We start from the raw sequence: 20162 nt of genomic DNA, 5'->3' as shown, positions 1-20162 counted from the left end.
TCTTAACATAGCTGTGCAGCTCTCTTACCCCTTGAAAACTTCAGGTTCCCTCTTGACCTCCTTTACTTGTACAAATATTAGGCTATAGCAAAAGCAGGAGGAGTTTAAAAGATCTTTCTTGTCCCTTCATCAGCTCTTCCCCCCCCTTTTTTTTTTCCAACTTGCCTGTCTTCTTTAACCAAGAGATGTAGGAACTTAACTGGAGTACAACTGTGTCAGTCAGGTTCTTTGTCTTTAGGTTTCTGACTTTGTTTTCCAAAAGAAAATGAAATGGGATTTTACCACAATTGTTTCTGAGATGATAATAATTGTGAAATATTGTATTTTCTTGATTTCCCTGTGAGGTCCTACAGGTATTTGGCCTCTTACAGTACCTAGTTTGGTACTTGAAAGATGATACTATAGCTAACTGTATGGCAGCCTGGGTTGCCAAACTTTACTCAAACTTGCTGTCATACTGTTCTGAAGGATGGTTGTTTGGGATTCAGTTTTGTGTTGAGAGCACCTATAAAGCAAATGATGCTATGTACAGTGATCTGACATTGTGTTGTGAGTTCTATCCATTGTCCTGGGCCCAGATGGCTCACATTTTGTTCCTGTAAAACCGTTGTATACACCTGTGGATAAAACTATAAGCTCTGATAGTGAGTTTTCACTTATAAATATGCTGGTCTGATTTGGAACAATCCCTATGTACTGTTTTTCTTAGGCTAGCCAACTAAGAATGTCAAGAACCCCATGTGAATAGTAGAATCATGTCTTGGAACTTCTGTAAATTGGAGCTATAGTATTAGTAGTGGTCTGCTCTTCAGCTCAGTTTCACACTGTATTGAAATCACTGCCTTGTTTCATATTACATGCATTCTTATAATAAAATTTTTTTATTTTAGGGATTTATCAAAGATGTCCATGAGGACTCCCTCACAGTTGTATTTGAAAACAAGTAAGTATTTTAGTAATCATTTGACTACTGTTGTTATTTTGGTTTTGTCTTTTGGTGGTGTTTTTTGTTTCTTTTGACATTGAGAGGAAGTAGATTTCACAGGGAAGGTATAGTTTTAGAAGTACAGGCTCACTATTCTGTTCCCACTCTCCATGACCTACGTTCTGTAATCACTGCATTAGAATTCATCTCATCAGTTACGCAGTCCTTTACATTTTTCGGTATATTTAGTCATGCCCATAGATGTGACAGCCAAATTTAATTAAAATAATCAGTGGCAGAGGCCTGATAGTCTTATACTAAAGCAGAAAAAGATGGAAAATACCAAAGTACTTCTACTAAATGGACGATTTTTCTATATGTTTAATTTGAGGAATGCTGATCTGTGTCTCAACCAGAGAGAAATACAGAAGGATCCTGGCAATGATTAACTTTTATTTTTAACTATTAAGAAAATAAATAGATGTAGATAACCAGTCTAAAGACCCAATATTTTAGTGGAAAAGATGCAAATCTGAAGAAGGAATTACCCATGAGGCCATCTAATTTAATGAAAATGTATTAACACAGCAGTGCTACTAGGGACTTGTAGTGGCAAGTCAAAGCTAATCCATGGTATGTTCAAGTACAAATGAATACCTGTTGTTCGGCTTTTGTCAGCTTTCGGACTGATAAAACACTGTATTACCTGGGAGATTCCAGGGCTAATTTAAAATATTCTGGGAGCTACATCCTCTTCCCTGCTTACCTTCCAGCTGCTAGGTGGAGACTCTCAAAATGTGTCAGCTTCTGATGTGAGAATTGTTAATAAACTCTGCTAGCACCAACCTGTAGATTAGTCTGAGTCTTTCTTCATGAAAGAATGCTGGGTAATAAAGGCAATATTAGGGGAGTAGGTGAGTGTGTCTTTATATTCAGGATCATGAAATACTGTTTATATAATCTAGGGGTGTGTATGTGTGTGCATACTTGTGTGTACACATACATATATGTGTTTTTAAAAATAAATTCTAGAGGGGGAAAAAGAATCCTGGGATTTACCTTGCAAAGTTCAGTCTTTGTTTCTTTCCCAGCCTGTATTTTCTAGCCCTTCTTTTACAAAAAAGATGAGGTAGCAGCCATAGTTTGTACTAACACTTGCTAAGGTGGTTATGGAAGTTACTGCAGTCTCCTAGTTTTTTTACTTCCACCCCAAAACCCAACAAACAGAAAAAACAATTTAAGTCCTTCATGTTATCCGTGGTGTGAGGAGATGTGATAAATCTTCAGTTTTGATGGCCTTACTACTTAAGGAAAAACTTCTTTACTGAAGGGTGAGGAAGCCCTGGCACAGCCTGTCCAGGAAGGGTTTGGAGTCTCCTTCTCTGGAGGTTTTCAAACCCACCTGTTCCTGAAATGTTCCTGTGTGACCTGATCTAGCTGGACCTGCTTGAGCAGAGGATTGGACTGGATGATCTTTGGAGGTCCCTTCCAAACCCTAACATTCTGTGATTCTAAGAGGCTCTTTGCTTTCAAAGCACATATTTTCATGTCAGGAAACAGCAGGCATCTAATTGTTGGCAAACACATTCTAGTGTTCCTGTAAAACACACAGGTAACATGGATACTAAACTCTGGCAGCAGCAGTCATGATCCATGAGTGTTTTGTTGACCAAAAATAGGTCTTAAAAGGAAGTATATATACAGTTCTAATCAAATTATTCTGTGATATAAATCTGGTAAAATATTACCTTTTTTACAGAGTTAAATTCTTCAAGGCTTTAGTAGAACTGAAGCTGGCAAGTGTCCTGTCTCAAATGCATCATTCTGTTATGATAGTGATCAGCACTAATGAAGTAAATGCATCTAGTCCATTAAAGGCAGTTATAAATTGTCAGTTTCCATTTTCTGCTATTGATAACCAATCTTTGTCTACAACTGTTGTAAAGTTCCTGAAGTTACACTAGCACAGACTGCTAATAATGATTTTATGACCATAGCAGTAATTAATCTTTGGGCAGATATCCTCGATTTTTTTAGGGAGGGACATTTTTTGAAGGTAGGGAGATGGGGAATGAATGTGGAAGCTTGAGAAACTGGCAACTGATCTTAGTGTAAGACAGAAAATTGCATATCAAGGTGCAATTTCATGTTAGACCCATTGGAATTAGAGGCAGCCAGATTGAAAGAGTTCTTTGTTGTAAAGATGTGAGCACCTCCCTTTTCTATAATTTGTGACAGATATTTGGGATTATCCTTCAGACTATTAGGCATCAGTCTCTCAGGTCCTCTTAGCAGGTGATTTGTAGCCAGTCACAAGTACTTTCTTAAAACGTCTCGGTTTGCATTTCATCAGTGAGATGCTTAAATTTGGACATTTGCCATCAAAACTTTGACTCTTCATATTCTCAGCCTTTTGTGCACTTTTCCACTGTTTTATTCAAAACACCAAAACATCTTGCAGCTGATAGGGAAGAGCCATCATTTGACCATCCACTTCTTTAGATGATTACAGGTGGAACCAAAGTTAGCTTACTGCAACTTCAGGTGGGTTTATTGAAGGCACAGGTCTCTTCAATCATAGCATCTCAGTATGGGCAATTTAAAACTTTAAAACTCCCATTTACTGGGTTCTTCAATTGTGCTGTGTAGTTGAAATTCTCAAGAGAACTTTGAACAGCTCATTTGAGTTCGCAACATTTTTTATCCTGTTGTTCAGTTATAATAATTAAACTCACACTGTTTCTAAACTGCAGTTTTATATACCCTGTAATTTAGGGAATGCATTTAGTCCTCAAGTTTTACTGTTTGCATGTGACAGTTATAACTTCACAAAGACTGTGAGGAGAAGGAAAAACCCAAACCCTGAGTTCAGTGATGGTTATAGTTGCAACAAGAGCAACTGAATTGCAAGTGATCTTTGTCTACCTCCTTTGCCATTTCTCAGAAGCAGAATATTTAAATAGCTTTTTATGACAAAAATACCTTCCAGCTTCAACAAAAGCTATACATAATCTTCATGTGGTTTTCTTGTTTGAAGTTAAAAGAAAAAAGTGTCTAGGAATGCTTAGGGTAAAACTATGTGGATAACTCACATACCTCTTTATGGAGTGAAGTACTTGGGTGTAAGCTGTCTTTTCAGAAAAAAACATTTAAATGTGTCCATCTTGTAGAAAGCTGCAGAAGTGCCTTTGCTCTTAACATTGCATCTTGTTCTATTACCTTAGGCTGCTCTGTCTGCAAGTGTTAGAAGTAAGCAAAACAAATTACTTGCAGTAACTGCTGTTAGAAGTTGGTTCTGCATCCTCTCTGTACCTGATGTGAACTTCAAGATGGGTATAAATGATGGATATTGTCTTAAGTCCCTCGGATACTCTGAAGTTAATAAAGTTTACATGGGACTGTTTTTTTTCCCCCTGGTTTTATTTCAACCTATGTAGAATCTTCAGTTGTGTTTCTGACTAAAGGAGTAAGGAGCAGCTAATGATACTCTGTGATGTTCACAGAGCAGAAGGAATAGGAATTTCAGGAGAACACAGAGGATGTGAATTGCTCCAGTAGTCTTTGTAAAATGCACCTGAAATGTACGCTTCTGCAAGTAAAATGCTTTGTTGAGCCAGCGAAGGTAAAATAATAGCCTTTGTGTTCCAGAAGGTAGCATTTTAATTTTGTAATGGATATTGGTAAGCAGATAGAAGGACTTGCTTTGAACTGAATCTGTTTGCCAGACACTAAACTTGAGAGTTGTAACACGTTTTTAGGTAGGAATGTAAAGTTTTGTTAATGATTAGGTCATATTTTACTGGAATACTTAAAACAGTTGAAATGCTAAGTATGAGGTGAAAAAAGTGGATGAATCCCATGGTAGACGGCAAAGATAAGCTTATGTCTGTATTAAGGCATTAGGACTTAAGCAGTAGAAATATAAGTACATTAGATAAGAATCTTTTAACTGGGGTTTTGTGAAACCATTCAGTGAACTCGGTAGAGTTAAATTTTTCATGTAATTTAAAAATTATCTTGTCATTAAACATCTTTCCAGATATTCTTCTTGTCTTGACGAGGTTGTTTTGTTCTGTTGTTTATGAGATTGCTTTGTAGCAATGAAGAAACAGACAATTATATGGAAAGAGTAAGTTTAGTTAAAACTCAAGAGTTGTAAAAATAAAACTGAGGAATCAACAGGAAAATTCTAGGAATAATGTGTAATATCTTTTCAACTTTCAGTTGGCAGCCAGAGCGCCAGGTACCCTTTAATGAAGTCAGATTACCACCACCCCCCGATATCAAGAAAGAAATTGGTGAAGGGGATGAAGTGGAGGTGAGTTTATCCTGATGAATCTGCCCTGATAGATGACTGATTGTTCAAGACAGTGATAATGATTGTAAGTACATTAACAAAGCAAAGATTTGAAGTGGAGCATGTCTCTACTAATGGATATAATAAGCATTCAGTGAAACCAACATTTCAGGGTTGGTTTTGAGGTTGGTTGTTTTTTCACAGAATTGCCGGTGGAATTTTCTCAGAATCTAAACTTAAAATTGCTCAGAATGTTTCAGAATTAAAACCAAAACTAGGTAACTTTAATTTTTTATCTGGATTGTAACTGTTGGGAATGTTTTGACAGGAAGATGTAATAAAACTTTTCGATAACAAGAGTTTTAACTCAAAGTGTCCTGTAGGAAGTTGTGTGAATTAACACTGTTCCTCTGTAAAACAGTGTGATCAGAAATGATGTATTAAACCAGGAAATTAAAAGGTGCATGTTCTCTTCCCAGCTCATTGTAGTATCTTTAGTAATTTTGGTAGTCAATTTTAACTTCTACTTTCAACTCTACTTGTCCTTAAAAACAAAATAATGTGTTTCTTTAGGATACTATAGTAGTTTGGAGCTAGTAGTTGAAGAAACAATGAAGTACGGGGGCTGTGTTCTTCTGTTGCTTTCTTTTAATAGATGCTATTTGTTGGCTTTGTTAGAGGTTAAGTGTGAAGGACGATTTCTGCCTCTTGGCTACTGCAAAATTTCTTGTTTAGTCTGTATGCAAATGACTTTGGTGTGTCAGAAGTGTATGAGGAGTAAATGAAACTTACAGAAGATGAGGAAAATGGAAGTTTCAGAAGTCATCTGTTCTGTACCGGCTCCGTGCATTAATTTGGTATCATTTAAATATGGAATATGTAGTCATGGTGACTTGATTCTTTTTAGTAGTCCTAGGTAGACCAGGTAAGCCAAGGACAAAACAAATCTTAATTGTGGAGTTACTCCTATGTATGAACTTTCAGTGTTAAGACAGTGTTTGAATTTAGTGAGGAATTGCCTCTGAATAAGCACTGAACCAAGGTTTTCTGTTCCTTTAGAAATTTTGTTTGAATTGTCAGTAATGCATGCAAAGGTCATCAGTTCAAAACCCTTGTGCAGCATAAGAAAAATAAGTGAATAAACACATGCCTGCATAATTTATACAAAGATTACTTTTCTTTAGTGTACCATTCCATTTTAATGGAAATTAGAAAATATTCTTTCTTAATTATGTGTGCAGGCAAGGAATTATGTCTGTGTGCGCTTTGAGTGTCTCTTACTGCTTCAATTTTCAGGTTTATTCTAGAGCAAACGATCAAGAACCTTGTGGCTGGTGGCTGGCAAAAGTTCGAATGATGAAAGGAGAGGTAAATAATTTTAAAACTTACTGGTTTCATGCTGCTACCTTAAATACAGTAATATGGAAAACCTGTGAATAAAGCACTACAAAAACATGACTAAACAGAATCTTAAGTTGTCATCCCTTCAGAATGACCTATACTGAGGGCTGTGGTTTTATAGCTAAGCAAGTTCAATTATTGTTAGTTTATTGACTTGGAGGGTGGTATGCATGCATAAAACCAGTGCTTTTAACAACCTGCTTGGTTCTGAAAATTAAGTCAAGCAGTACACTTCACCTGTGGTTAAAGTCTGTTTGAACTCGATAAATGAAGCATGCTGTGGCTCTTGATGTGTGTTGCCCTGGGTTCTTTTTTGTGTGTGTAATTCTGTTGTGTGTAGTGGAAAGGAACTTCGTCGTGTGCTTATACATAAATCAAGTTTGTAATTTACTGGTGACTGTTAGAATTGCACCTGTGAAGTAACTTGCAGATTCAGGCACCTGAGTGTACAGAGCTATGGCAGTGTTTGATACAGTCTCACTGAAGCTTTATTTTATAAAGTAACAGCAAGAGAATTTAATGTCGCAGTAGGATGAGTCCCATGTTTTGCTGCTTCTACTGTATTATATTCCCAAACCTAAAGGAAATGGATTGAGAAAAAAATTACCTAAATTCTGATGTTGTTTAGAGACTCAACAAATAGTAAGTGCTGTTGATTTGTGTAAGGGCAATATGGTGGTAAACACTTATTAAAGGAAGATTGTGTATTCATCCTTGTGGATGAACAGCTTGTTAACAAGAGAAAAGTTGACAAACTGCGTTAAATGATAGTTTGTCATTTGGTACTAATTTTCTCTTGTATGTCACGAACTTGGAATTTTCCCATGTTACCTTACTGTGCTACTTATTTTGTAAAAAGTCATAAAAGAAACATTTTTCATTCCAAATTTCAATTCATTTTTATCCAATTCTTAATTTTCTAGATCTTTCACAGGAAAAAGAAATCATCCTTAAATGGCCACTGTCTTAACTTATTTGACAATGCTATTTAATTTTATGAAGTTGTGCCTCCCTCACCACTCAATTTTAGCATCTTCTTAACTTTAACATAGTTACATATTCACTTTTTTTTCCTCAAATGTGACATTCACAGATGACTGATGTGTCTAATACTAGTTAGCTTTGTGATTGCTCTGATAACCAGATTTTTAACCATATTAATATTTTTACATATATGGTGGTAGTTCTCTCAAATTCAGTTGTCTGATTAGTGTTTATTTTTCATTAATATCCATTAACTTGTCTTGTGCTATGTTTCAGAGCAGCTTTATATGGTTAGAATGATACCTTAGCTGAACTTAAAACTTGAACAAGTATGTCATTTCCTTAGTGACTTACTTTCTCCTGTTACTTGAGTAAATTGTGTGTGTTGGCAAAAACATACCAGTTTTGAGATAGAAGGAGAAGAAAGTACTGCTGCACTCCTAAATCTCGTACAGGTGGAAGGGAGGATAACATTTCTAACAAAGCCAGGCTTTGGACATGCTGTGCACACCAGGATCTTTATACATGCATGTATTGGATGCAAGTGTAGGAGTAGATTACTGGTAGCTGTTAAATCTTAGTTATTTTACTTTCCTAAATCTGAGATAGCTTAGATCAGATTTAATTTTGTTTTCCATTGATCATACATGATTCACAGGGAGTTTGCTTTCTTTTTTCCAAGTGTTGCAGAACAGATAATTGTGTGAAGAATGAGTTATATTTGCTTTTATTAGGTATGATTTAGAATTAGAGCTCTAGTAAACATTTTTAATTTTGGAACTTGAACTGTATAAGAGGGATACACATGAGAAAAATCGATCAAAGATGCTTTTGTGGGGGACTGAAATTATGCTGATGGGATGCCTTGACTTCACTGAGACATCGTGTGGGTGTTGAAATACATACAGGCTCATTTGTGGTTAAACTGGCCTTGTTTTTGTAGAGTTGTAGCAGTATAGAAACTCAGATTTATGTTCTGGTTTATGTATTGATCCTCTGGACTTTGTTGGTGATGCTGGTGATGTTAGTATGTCTCTGTTCCTTACTGAAGTTACTATTAAAAAAAATTGTTCTGTAGTTCTACGTCATTGAATATGCTGCATGTGATGCCACTTACAATGAAATTGTCACTTACGAACGACTCCGACCTGTGAATCAAAACAAAACTGTCAAGAAGAACACCTTTTTCAAGTGCACAGTGGAAGTTCCTGAGGATCTGAGAGATGCGTGAGTAGCTCTGCCTGCTTTTAAAAGGTGTTGATAATACTTGAAGGGAGAATAAACCCAGTTGGCTTAAGTTTGAGTCCAGTTTACAGGTCCATGAAGAACTCTTAAGAGTGACCATGGCTGGAGTAGCTGGTTTCAAAACTATTGCCTGGGCTTTTTGGGGTGGGGACAAAAGGTTACTTTTCTGAGATGGGAGCTTCGAGTCTTGCTTTAGGTTTGTACAGGTGCTGTATTCATAGGAGGCATGTAGTACTGAGACTGGTCAAATACCCATCACAGCATACATTCCACACAGAAATAAGCTCTGGAATCATGTAAAGGAGAACAGGGATTTACCAGTTTCTGAAGAGTCTTTCCCATAGGCTATTGAAACATTCTTGGTTCTGATCTTGATACCCCATGTTCTCTTTTGATGCAGCATGTTGAAATAACGGTCATTTTGTCTCCTCAGGTGTGCTAATGAAAATGCACACAAAGATTTCAAGAAAGCTGTGGGAGCATGTCGAATTTTTTATCATGCTGAAACTGCTCAACTAATAATACTGGTGGGTAATTATTTATATGTAAATGCTGCATTTTCAGTACACTATTGATGGGAAGTACATAGCCAGCTGTGTATTTGTATGTTTAACTTGTCAAGCTAGGTGAATTGTGAGATACTTAGTACAAGTAGATGTGCTTAAATTTAATCTTTGTGGGTAGGCCTTTCGCAGGGGCTCCAAATACTGCACTGGACACAGCCTAACTTCCGGAGCAGCTTTTAGTCTCACTGTTTTATGATGTTTGTCATCTACAACTGAGTGCTGTTTCACTGGTGTGTGCAGATGGCTCAAAGAACTCTTAACTTACTCTGTTCTGGAACAGTAGATTGCCCCCTGTACTGTATTACACTCTGTGCTTTGACCTACAGCTGGATTTCTGCACAGAGAATTGTACCAGTACAATGTAGCTATTAAGGAATGTTTGGCTAGATTCTTTTGAGACCAATTTATTACATAGACTTTTCCCAGCATTAGTCTCTCTTCACAGTTCTGTTGACTTAATATTTCATAAATTTGAACCTCACTCTTCAAAATTACATCTCCTTCCGTATTTCCTTAGCTCTGGCATTCAGTGAGTGACAAGCATGTATGTGGTAGAATGTTTAATCTCTGCCTGGGGAACATCAAGAGGAAAGAGTTAGTGTGTATATCCAGCAGTGCAATTTTTGGTGTAAAAGATACTGTGAGAACAGGAAGTTGTTGGTTTGCAGAGGTGATGCTGATTTTCTCATGCTTGGTTTTGAGGAAGAGTAATGTCCATGTAAGTTCTAGAAATTTAGATCGTGTTTATTGTTTAGTTTAAGTAAATTCCTGATTTATCCTTTAAGTGTTCATTTGCTTAAACAATGAAACCATGTTCTTTCTCTTTCCTAGTCTGCCAGTGAAGCAACAGTGAAGAGAGTGAATATACTGAGTGACATGCACCTGCGCAGCATTCGTACCAAACTTATGCTTATGTCAAGAAATGAAGAAGCTACAAAACACTTAGAAGTAAGACACAGCTTGTCATTCTTGTTGCTTGAAACTAGACATACAACTGTAGGTTACATCAAGTACATGTGGGTGAGTCTTACTTTGTTTTCCCTTCAGTGCACAAAGCAGCTTGCTGCAGCATTTCACGAGGAATTTGTAGTCAGAGAAGATTTAATGGGACTTGCTATAGGAACACATGGCAGTAACATACAACAAGCCAGAAAGGTTCCAGGAGTTACTGCCATTGAACTTGAGGAGGATACTGGTACTTTCAGAATCTATGGAGAGGTAAGAGGGAAGCTTTGTATGAATCTGCTGAGCATTTCACTTGCTATCTGCTTTTAGAGTGGTGAGAGCTATACCCAGACTAAGAACTGGAAATAGTTGAGTAGCTGTGTGAATGTATGTTCATGCTCTGGGAGATGATACTACAGGTGTTTGAAATATGAGACTTCATTGCAGTGATGACCTCTGTGAGGTGTGTTCTATACTGGTCACTCCATGTGAAAACTGCACTGTGCATCTCAGCCTGACAGAAGCATTTGCTGCTATTTTACTTGATCATAGATTTTTTTTTTTTTTCCTTCCTATATGCCGTTCATGTTGGTTCTTCCCCTACCCCTTTTCTAGTTCATACATGTTCTACTGTGTGGTTTCTGCTCCTCTGACCTAGCCAGATGTGTTAAAGCCTCTATCTGCTGCTTTTAACCATTTCATTTTGGGAATTTAATGCTGGCTTTGGCAAAATAATACCAGTTTGTTGTGAGTTAATTCCGTTTGCATGACTCAACCTGTTTTGCTTGAAGCCTCACAAGTACAGATTTTTGGAACATTGATCCACTCAAGATGCAGAGGAATAGTGGCAGAGATGCCACTGTCACCAAGGCCCTGTCAGAACCTTTTTTGAGGGTTTTTATCCCATGTTACCAACTCTACAGGTGCTACTATCACCTGAGTATGCGGTGTGAACAGTTTTAGAAATCTTTGATTGTCTTCTGTTTCAGGTGTTGGAAGGTCTTGGATTATGCTCTTAGTGAAAAGTAGAACTTGGTTGTGATACAAAGGTCAAATGAAGTTGATACTGTGGAGAGAGAACAAACTTCTGTGCTCTTCAAAATCTCTGCAGTTCTGTGTCCTTTTTTTGGAAAGGCTACTTCCAGGATATCAGGGTGGCAACAGGTGGTTCTTTGCTCTAGTACTACCAGTAAGTTACAGGTCACAAAGAAGAATCAGACAAGTTTAAATAGTGGAACATCTGGTGGTATTCCAGTTTCAGTCTGTTTAATGTGAATGATGTGACGCTGAAACGTGTGGAAAGGTTATGACTGTCACCAGCCTCTTACAGTAGTGCACAGCAACCATTATAAACACCAGATGCCCCTAAATAAAAATGCCTTTAGACACATCCAGCCTTGTCCTTCTTAGAACTGATAGCTGCTTCTAAAAAAGCCGTGCAACCTAAATATTCCACGTGACAAGGGCTTCAGTATCTGCCTGTAGTTATCTATGCTTTTGTCTCTTTTCAGCTGAAGTTGGCAAGCAGCCAGACCCTAATAGGTCTGGTGTTTGAGTTGTGATCCAGTGTCCTTGACACTGTAGTCAGAGTCTGAGGGTCTCCCATAGCTAACGTTTTGCATAGAAGTAATTCAGTGTTGCTCAGAGTCTTTGAGGGAAGGAACAGGGAGATGTATCGTTATGAAGAAACTAAACTGTATGTTACTCAGTGGGTTTTTTTCCCCTGTCTGCTCACTTTGGTTCCAAGAACTTTCCCTTTCTGCCTGAACTGATACTTGGGATGCCTGTATGTACCACAGCAGTGTGAACTTTTGAGCTTGGACCTTGAGTCCCTACTTCTGAAGTCTTGTGCTTCCTCAGAGAGTGAGAGCCATATCAGAAAAGAGGAAAAAAATGTCTTACACCTTTATTACTGGCAAAACTGAATTACACTCAGTTCTTGTGCAGTTCTTAACACTTGAGCTTCTTCCATCTTGCACCATTTCTTATGATACTTAAGCCATGTGATAACCATTCCTTTGGAGAGAAGGATGGCAAGATCCCATCTGACTTTTTTCTTCAGGAGACTATTACTACTTGTTTTCCTGTTAGAGCTTTCATTAGCTCAGAGATTAATTTGAATTGGGAGACTAAAACGTGGTTTATTTTCTTGGAAAAGGACTTGTATCATAATGGAAAAGGCACAGTCCCCTGTCTTGACTGAGGAGGACTTTGTGTTTATCTGCACGGCTTTGCAAATGATTCTCACAGGTAATTTTGGGTTTTCTATTTGGGAAGGTCTAAAAGAGCTATCAGGACTTTCAAGAGGCTTTAGAAACCTTGTCTCAGAAGCTGATGTGAGACTCCTGAGCCAGATCCATTATTTGCAGTTGGAGTGTGTTCCAGCAGTCTGTAGCCTGAAAGCTGCAGCCGTACAGTTCTTGTTCCACACTCAGAGCTCTCCTGCTTCAAAAATTCTCTGTAAAATCCTGAGTTTAGAAAAATACTCTGCATTTAATTTTTCTGTTAAGGACTGTTCTAGTAATGTGGCTGTGCCTTGACTGCAAGGGCTGCTCTATGAAAGAAACAGGCTTCCTGTTCACCTGTTTTCCCTGCTACATTTTTTGGTTTATTGTCTTAAATCCAGTTTGCCCATATTTCTATTGCTGTCATTTTGACCTCTGACAGTAGTAGAGGGTTATAAAATTTTTATTCTTCTAGGACTCGACTAATCTGATAGATCTAGGAGCTGCTGTTGCTTTGATTTCATATGTTGCCTGCAAATTGAAAGATAAAGGGCTTATTAGCAGGGAGAATAACGCCTTGGTTGTAATATTGCTTCTAATGCAGAGGGGACATGATGAGGCCAGATTTCATGGTGCAGGACACCATTTTGGTGATAACTGTTCAGGATGAGTTCAGGATGCATTAGTGTTGCTTACAGTTACAGGAGGGAGCTTGTCTGAAGGTGCTGTAGGTATTCAGGCTTAGCTTCCTGTCAAGTGTAAGATGGGAGAGAAACAGAAGAGTTTTTATGGAGAAAATGGAAAACTTCTTACCTGTGGCCAAGAGGCTTTGTGTGCTGTGTCCATAGGCTCCTGTACCTTCCTGTAGTGCTCTTGCTCACTTGAACCCTTGACTTAACTGACCTGTGCCAAATCCTCCTGTAGAGCACTGAGCTCTGAAGGCAGCTTAAGGTAGCAGTGGGATGTGTGGTGCACAGGCATTGGAGCAGTAGCTGCTTTTGTCACTTTAGCAGCATTTATTCACTGAGGATTAATCTGTATTTGCAGACAGTACCTGGTACTGAGACTTGAATGCAAAATGAATCTAATCTGTTAGAAGAAAAGTTCTGTGACTGATTGCATTGCTTTCTTTTTCTACTCTTGAATATCGAGTGAGGGAACAGAAACTTCATAGAGAAGGGAACTTCTAACAGCTGTTTTTTTAGTCTGTCCTGAAAATCAGTTCATCTTTCTTATGGAAAAGGCTGTAAAGAGGCACTTGCTGCTTACAGTGAGGCTCTACCATTCTCTGGAGAGATTGTCCTTCCATCTTGGAAGTATCTCTATCAAGTGACATAATGTTCAGATACTGTCAAGAGTGAAGACTCTTTCGTTTTCTCCTTTGCCACTTTTCTATGTGTTGTCCTCTGGCTGATGTAATAGTGTGTTACATGTTAAAAGCTACATGGAAAATTGCAAAACAAATTTAATATCAATGATAGCACGGTTTGTGTGGGGGGAAAAAAACCTGAATGCTTCCAAAGCAGTTTAAAGGAAGATGTGGAGGTTAAATTAGATGGTTTGCCCATATAACTGTATCCATATGACTTATTCCTTCAATACAAAGTCAGGTGAAATGAGATGGATGATCCAAAGTTGCTTTTTACGTAGTATTCTTGTAAGCTGACGTTTCTGTGTATGCTGGTGCACAGCACAGACCTCTTACATTTCTTCTCAGTACAGAATCCTTGTGTTACTTGTTATATTGAGGGTTTTTTATAAACAGACTATAGATTTGAAAATTCTGTCTTGATTTTTGGGGTGAAATAATAGAATTGGCTGCTTATTTTCACCAAGTAACATCTACTCAAAACTGCTTCAAGGTACATCTGTAAGATATTTTATGTCAGCTTTACTCATGGTAAGTTGCAGATAATATTTCAAAATGTCTTGAAATAACATGGAAAAAGTTGTTTTATTCATTAGTATTGCTTTGCTACTGCATTGTTTCTGGGCATTTACTCAAGTATTTCTTTAGCATTTAGCTCAAAACTATATTAATTTTGCCTCTATTTACTTGATGTTTGGAAGACTTGCAGTTGTTGCTACAAGGTTTGAGTTTTTAACATACTATATTCACAAATAAATTCCTTTTTTTTTTATTTAAATTCATTTCCAGACTGCTGATGCAGTAAAAAAGGCTAGAAGTTACTTGGAATTTGTGGAGGATTTTATTCAAGTTCCCAGAAATCTTGTTGGTATGTAATACTGCTAAAACCTGAAAACTTGGGGAAAGGGAGTCTAATCAGCATGGCTTTGCAAAGAAGATTTAGATGCCAGTGCTGTATTTAATTTCTCATGTTAAGTAGAAAGTTATTACTCTTTCAGGGCTGTATGTATTGGGGAGATTATTAAGAAATTACATATGTTGTTGTGGAGTTACCCTTTGTCAGGACTGTAACACTGAAAATAGTTTGACTGTGTATTTGCACTGTCTAATTTAATGGCAATATTTGAGTTCAAATTCTAGTAAAAAAAAATTTGCTAACTTGACTACTTAGAAGTGCTGAAACTGAATTCCAGAATTTAATGTGGAAGCACTACAGTTGAGTTGCAAGAGTGACACAGGATGATTCTCATATTCTCATTTCCTCCTGGATTCAGGTTTGTCTCGGGTGATAGCTGCTGGTGTCAAGTGCTGGCAGCAGTGCTTGTCAGTCTCATCCTCTGCCTAGAAATAAGGATTTTTATCTCTCCAGCTTTGTGAAGGTGTAGCTTCTCAAAAGTGGTAGATGCCTATGATGGCAGCTTCTGTATTATAAGCTACCTAAGGGAGAGGTTGTCTCTTTCAAGAGACAAACCATGTCTTTTCCCTAGCCCAGTCTTTGCGGGGTACTTCCCCTTCCTCCATTGGATCCTTTTGGCGTGCCCCAGTGTCCTGGCTCATTCAGCAAGCTACCTGAATCAAGGAACTTGGTTAAATGAAATGCTTTACAAATAAGAATCTTGGGGGTGTTTGAATAGCATTCACTGAGGCTATATACCCATACAGGAATCATGGCACTGGTCACAGTAATGTATTGAACTAGAAATGCTGCTTTTGCACAATTGAGACCCATTTATGATGGTGTACCTCTCACCCAAATCATCTGTGGTCATACTTGTAAGCAAACATACATTTAACTACACTTTACGAGGACACCAGAATTACAAGAAGTGTGGTGATCGTTAATGACTCAAGCTGAGGATCCTGTACTATGCCCAGGGCAGAATGGAAGGGAAGAATGCCATCTCCTCAATTGCCAGTTTCTGTTCCTGAAGCTACGTGGGGGCCAAGGACTTTCTCTTAAATACGGGCAAACCATTATCCACAGAAAAATGCTGAATGCTATCATGCGAGGTTTGTTTTAGTAGCAGCAACAAGATCACTGTGCTCAATGAAATTGTAGGCATACAGAATCATTAGCTGCTGTAATGTGTTGAGAAAAAAAAAAAAATGAAAAGCCCTTGCTGAGTTATTTGAGCTGTTGAGAAAAGGAAACAATTTTTAATGCTTTTTGCACTTGATCATGTTGATATGTGCTGCAGAGCATGTTCTATATGGAGTATGCTGTCACAGTGCTTTACTTGTTACACTTTCTTCAGAGGTTCAGCTTTCCATTACTCCTGATTTAAATAAATGTTTTTGAGTGCCAGATATCTGTAGCTGGGATAGACAAATGTTCCTGTATAACTTTTTAGTTCAAGGAAGAGCAGAAGTCATTTAGTTAGGTAGCAAGAGTCACTTTTTTGAGATGTAAACACAGACGTTATGAAGAACTTTTTGGTTTAGATCCCACACGTAATATCAAAATAATTATTGTAAAGGTGGTGTGGGTAGTGCTCAGGTTTGTTGCAAAGGCAAAATTAATTGTCAAAATTATATTTTTTACTTTTTGAGAGGCTCCTAACAAATTTGTATTGTATATACCTGTCAAAATGTCAGGAAAGATCGAATCAGGGGATCCAAACATTAAAGTAGGCACTTGTGGAACTTTTGTGCCATTTTACTCTTAGTCTGGTTCTATTTGAAACTTGTGTCTAGTGGTCAATTCTCATAATTCCATATGTATATATGTAGTTTAATTCTGCAAATTCTCACCTCTGCTGGCACAGTGTGGGATTTTCTTTGGGTTTTTGTACCCCCATCAAGTAGGAGAAAACTTTGAAGCAGAGAGAACCGTAGAGTCAGGTGGTTGTTACAGTTATGTTCTGTGTAACATAAAACGTTATGAAACGTGTTCAGATATTTTGTACCTGGGTGCAAAATTAACTGTTCTTGCCCTCTGAAGGAAAAGTCATTGGAAAAAATGGAAAAGTGATTCAGGAGATCGTAGACAAGTCTGGAGTCGTCAGGGTAAGAATTGAAGGAGATAATGAAAATAAACTGCCCCGTGAAGATGTAAGTATTTCATTCTTTCTTTCTATTATTATGTTTTTATTTTCAGAACCAGTGATATTGAGTCTTTGAACAAAGAATATATAGGAAAATGTGTTTGTACTGAGAATTTCTAGGGCATGGCTGAAGTGCCTTAAAGCGCTGCCTCGTGGTACATAACAAGATCCCCATTTCATCTCTGCACCCTTTGCTGCACTTTGCCAGCACATCCTGGTGACCTGTGCTCCTGCTTTGTGACAGCCAACGTGCAGTGTGGGGAGGCCATGCCACAGAAACATGGCATCTCTGACTCAGTAGTTGTCTAGAACGGATGCTTGTGGATTATTTCATGAAACCAGTTTTAGAACTTCTCTGCGGAGAGGAAGAGGGTAGTTTTTAAGGTTTTTTCCAGACTGGTATCTTGCAGTAAAATTTATGAGAAACAATTCAAGAATCTTTTTTTTTGCTGCTGAAGCAAGACCCTTTTTTTCATCTTTTTTCCTGTGTACTTCAGTTGCATGACTAGTTTGGGACTGATACCATTAATAAGTTCACATATTTTACATATATGAGAATATAAAATGAAATCCTCTCAGGGTGCTTCATCTTGTAAAGTTGATTTAATTAACCACTGGATGCTTCTTGGTAAACTGGATGCTTGTGCACACCTACTGTAATGCAGCAGTTGTGTTTTGCGAGGGAGTATAACAACCATATGTCAGGTTTCCTCAGCTGCCAGAACAGGTTATTGGGAAAGCTAGAGGATCCTGAGTCTTTGACATAGAAGACACTACACTCTCCCCAGGCTGAGCCATTTCTAGAGCATCTTTGCAGCCCAAGATTCAGTTATCTTTGCCTGTTTATCTCACTTCTGTAATTTAAACAGATTTTTTACTAACTTCCACAGAAAGCGTTTTGATGATAAAATGTTCTTCCTGAAAATAAGACTTGATGTTTTGTTCCTGTAGGGAATGGTTCCCTTTGTGTTCGTTGGTACTAAAGAAAGCATTGGGAATGTCCAAGTTCTCTTAGAATACCACATTGCCTATCTAAAGGTAAGTCTATCTCAGAAAACAGAACCTGTAGAGGAAACTGTGGCTGAAGTAACAGGGTTTTTTTTAGCAGCAGTTCTAGTGGGATTTGCATTTGGTAAACAGTTGCTCAGTGTATTGAGACTTCTTAAGGTTTGGTGCCTTGAACCCACCCCTTGGCCTTTCCCTGCAGGAACACTGTTTCAAGTGGCACTTGGGGAGTAACCTGCATTTTTTGTGTCACCGTTAGTGTTCTGTTGGGGTGGGATGGAATTTCAGATATTACATGCTAATGCTGTGTAACGTGAGAACAATTGTCCACCTGGATTAGTTGACTTTACATGAAGCTGTAGTGTTGACTTACAGAAATAACCAATGAGTGTGACTCCTAGTACTCTGTCAGTTTGGTTTTTTTTGACTAGAAAACCTGTGGGGAAGTGTAATTAATAGTCTTAAGAACAGTCTTTCTGCATGACAAGTGGAGAGAAGGGAGGGTTTAGATTTTTTTATTTTTCTAGAACTTGGAGACTGCAAAACTCATACTGAAATTCTGTTCTGTGCAGCCACCTTCAAGGTGTTAATGCTCCCACAGGGGTGCTGGATTGTGAGGTGACTGCAGGGGATGATGGCATTTTTGGGGGGAAAGAACGTTCTGTATCAGCAATTTTTGTCGTTCCTTTTTCTGTAGGAGGTAGAACAACTACGACTGGAAAGGCTCCAGATCGATGAGCAGCTGCGTCAGATTGGGATGGGCTTCAGACCCTCTTCAGCTCGCGTGCCCGAGAAGGACAAAGGTTACACGACTGACGAGAGCACCCTGTCCTCAGTGCAGGGCTCCCGGTCCTACAGCGGCAGGGGCAGAGGCCGCAGGGGCCCCAATTACACCTCTGGTTATGGTGAGTTCTCTTGAGCAGCCTGGTGAGTCCGTCCTCAGGACCCTTATGAAGCACTAACTGTCTATACTTTGTGTTCAGCATAGTGAAGTGAAGGTAGGGTTGGCAATTTAGAATTGCCAGTTTGGTTTTGATGTAGCTCAGGGCATCTAAGTAGATTTACATGCGTGTTGAACTTTTTAATTGAGAAGAGGAGCAAACTGAACTGTGGTAAATCTTGTCCAGCAACAGTAGTAGTTCTGTCATATAAAGCTGGGAAAGAGAAAGAGCTGCAGGTACTTTGTTTTTAACTCCTGAAGAAATCTAGAATTGGCATTATCTGTTTTGATTGAGGATGAGAAAAAATGCTTGTCTGTGATCACAGCCATCTTGTGAATGTGTTTGTGAGAAGTAAAGCAAAACAATTTAAAATGGAGACAACCCCAAATCCTGTTTATTAATTTGGTCAGGAACTAACTGGATTTGTTTAAGATGTAATGAGATATTCTGATACGTTTGTAAATTAACAAGGAACTGCTGCTGAGTTCCCTGGAGATGGGCACATCCCTGTTTGAGTGGCAGCTCCCCAAATGAAGATGGTCTGCATTTGAATGCAGATGTATTTCACAGAGCAATGTAGGTGCTCCAGTGAACAAGAAAAAACCCACATTATTTATTCAATACAATAAGTTACTCGTGATCATCTGCATGTAGCTCCCTTCTGTTGCAAAACCAGACACGGCCTTCATTTGGATCTTATTGTCTGTCAGTGACTGCCGCTTCCAGGGTTGTGCCATGTTGATCAGGTTGATTCTGGTGCTAATGCTGATGTTTGTGCCTTCTTTTTCTACCGTTTCCCAACGATTTTTTTTTTTTAACTAACCTGTAGTGACTGTTGTTCTCTGTACACACAGACTTCCAGTTGCAAAATTTACTTTTTTTTTTTTTCCCCTAAAATAGCCAGGACTGTGTGTTAGAACCACACAGATCTAAATACCTTTGTTTCAGAGTAGGGAGAGCTCCTGGATACTTAGAGTAGGTGTTGTATTTTCAAGTAGTGAGAAGGTGTGTGTTTGGTCAGCTCCAGCACAGAGAGAGTGGGAGCTGATGGACTGGGTTTGATGCAGACTGAAATGGTGAGCAGCACACCGCAGCCAGCAGTGGTTGCCTGGCAACAGCCAGCAGCCCTGCATGGCCAAGTTGTCCTTGGGAATTTCAGAGGAGTTGCCTAGAAACTGCACCAGAGGCCTGCAGCGTGTGCACAAAGAGAGGAAA

At 38.5% G+C, this 20162-nt stretch overlaps 1 protein-coding gene across 2 annotated transcripts in view; it reads left to right on the top strand.

Moving 5' to 3' along the window:
• The window catches only part of FXR1 (FMR1 autosomal homolog 1), a 35504-nt gene that overhangs the window by 8856 nt on the left and 6486 nt on the right, over positions 1-20162 (top strand). For both annotated transcript variants that reach the window (XM_062005904.1, XM_062005905.1), the window contains exons 2-12: positions 891-943; positions 5150-5243; positions 6519-6590; positions 8686-8834; positions 9286-9379; positions 10250-10366; positions 10466-10636; positions 14747-14825; positions 16899-17008; positions 17953-18039; positions 18704-18911. In XM_062005904.1, the coding sequence (XP_061861888.1) occupies positions 891-943; positions 5150-5243; positions 6519-6590; positions 8686-8834; positions 9286-9379; positions 10250-10366; positions 10466-10636; positions 14747-14825; positions 16899-17008; positions 17953-18039; positions 18704-18911 (1234 nt within the window). The remainder of the gene's footprint in view (positions 1-890; positions 944-5149; positions 5244-6518; positions 6591-8685; positions 8835-9285; positions 9380-10249; positions 10367-10465; positions 10637-14746; positions 14826-16898; positions 17009-17952; positions 18040-18703; positions 18912-20162) is intronic.

Source organism: Colius striatus, chromosome 12 (genome assembly GCF_028858725.1).
Source record: "Colius striatus isolate bColStr4 chromosome 12, bColStr4.1.hap1, whole genome shotgun sequence".
In the NCBI taxonomy this organism is placed as follows: domain Eukaryota; kingdom Metazoa; phylum Chordata; class Aves; order Coliiformes; family Coliidae; genus Colius; species Colius striatus.
This window is presented reverse-complemented; position numbering and strand designations above follow the sequence as displayed.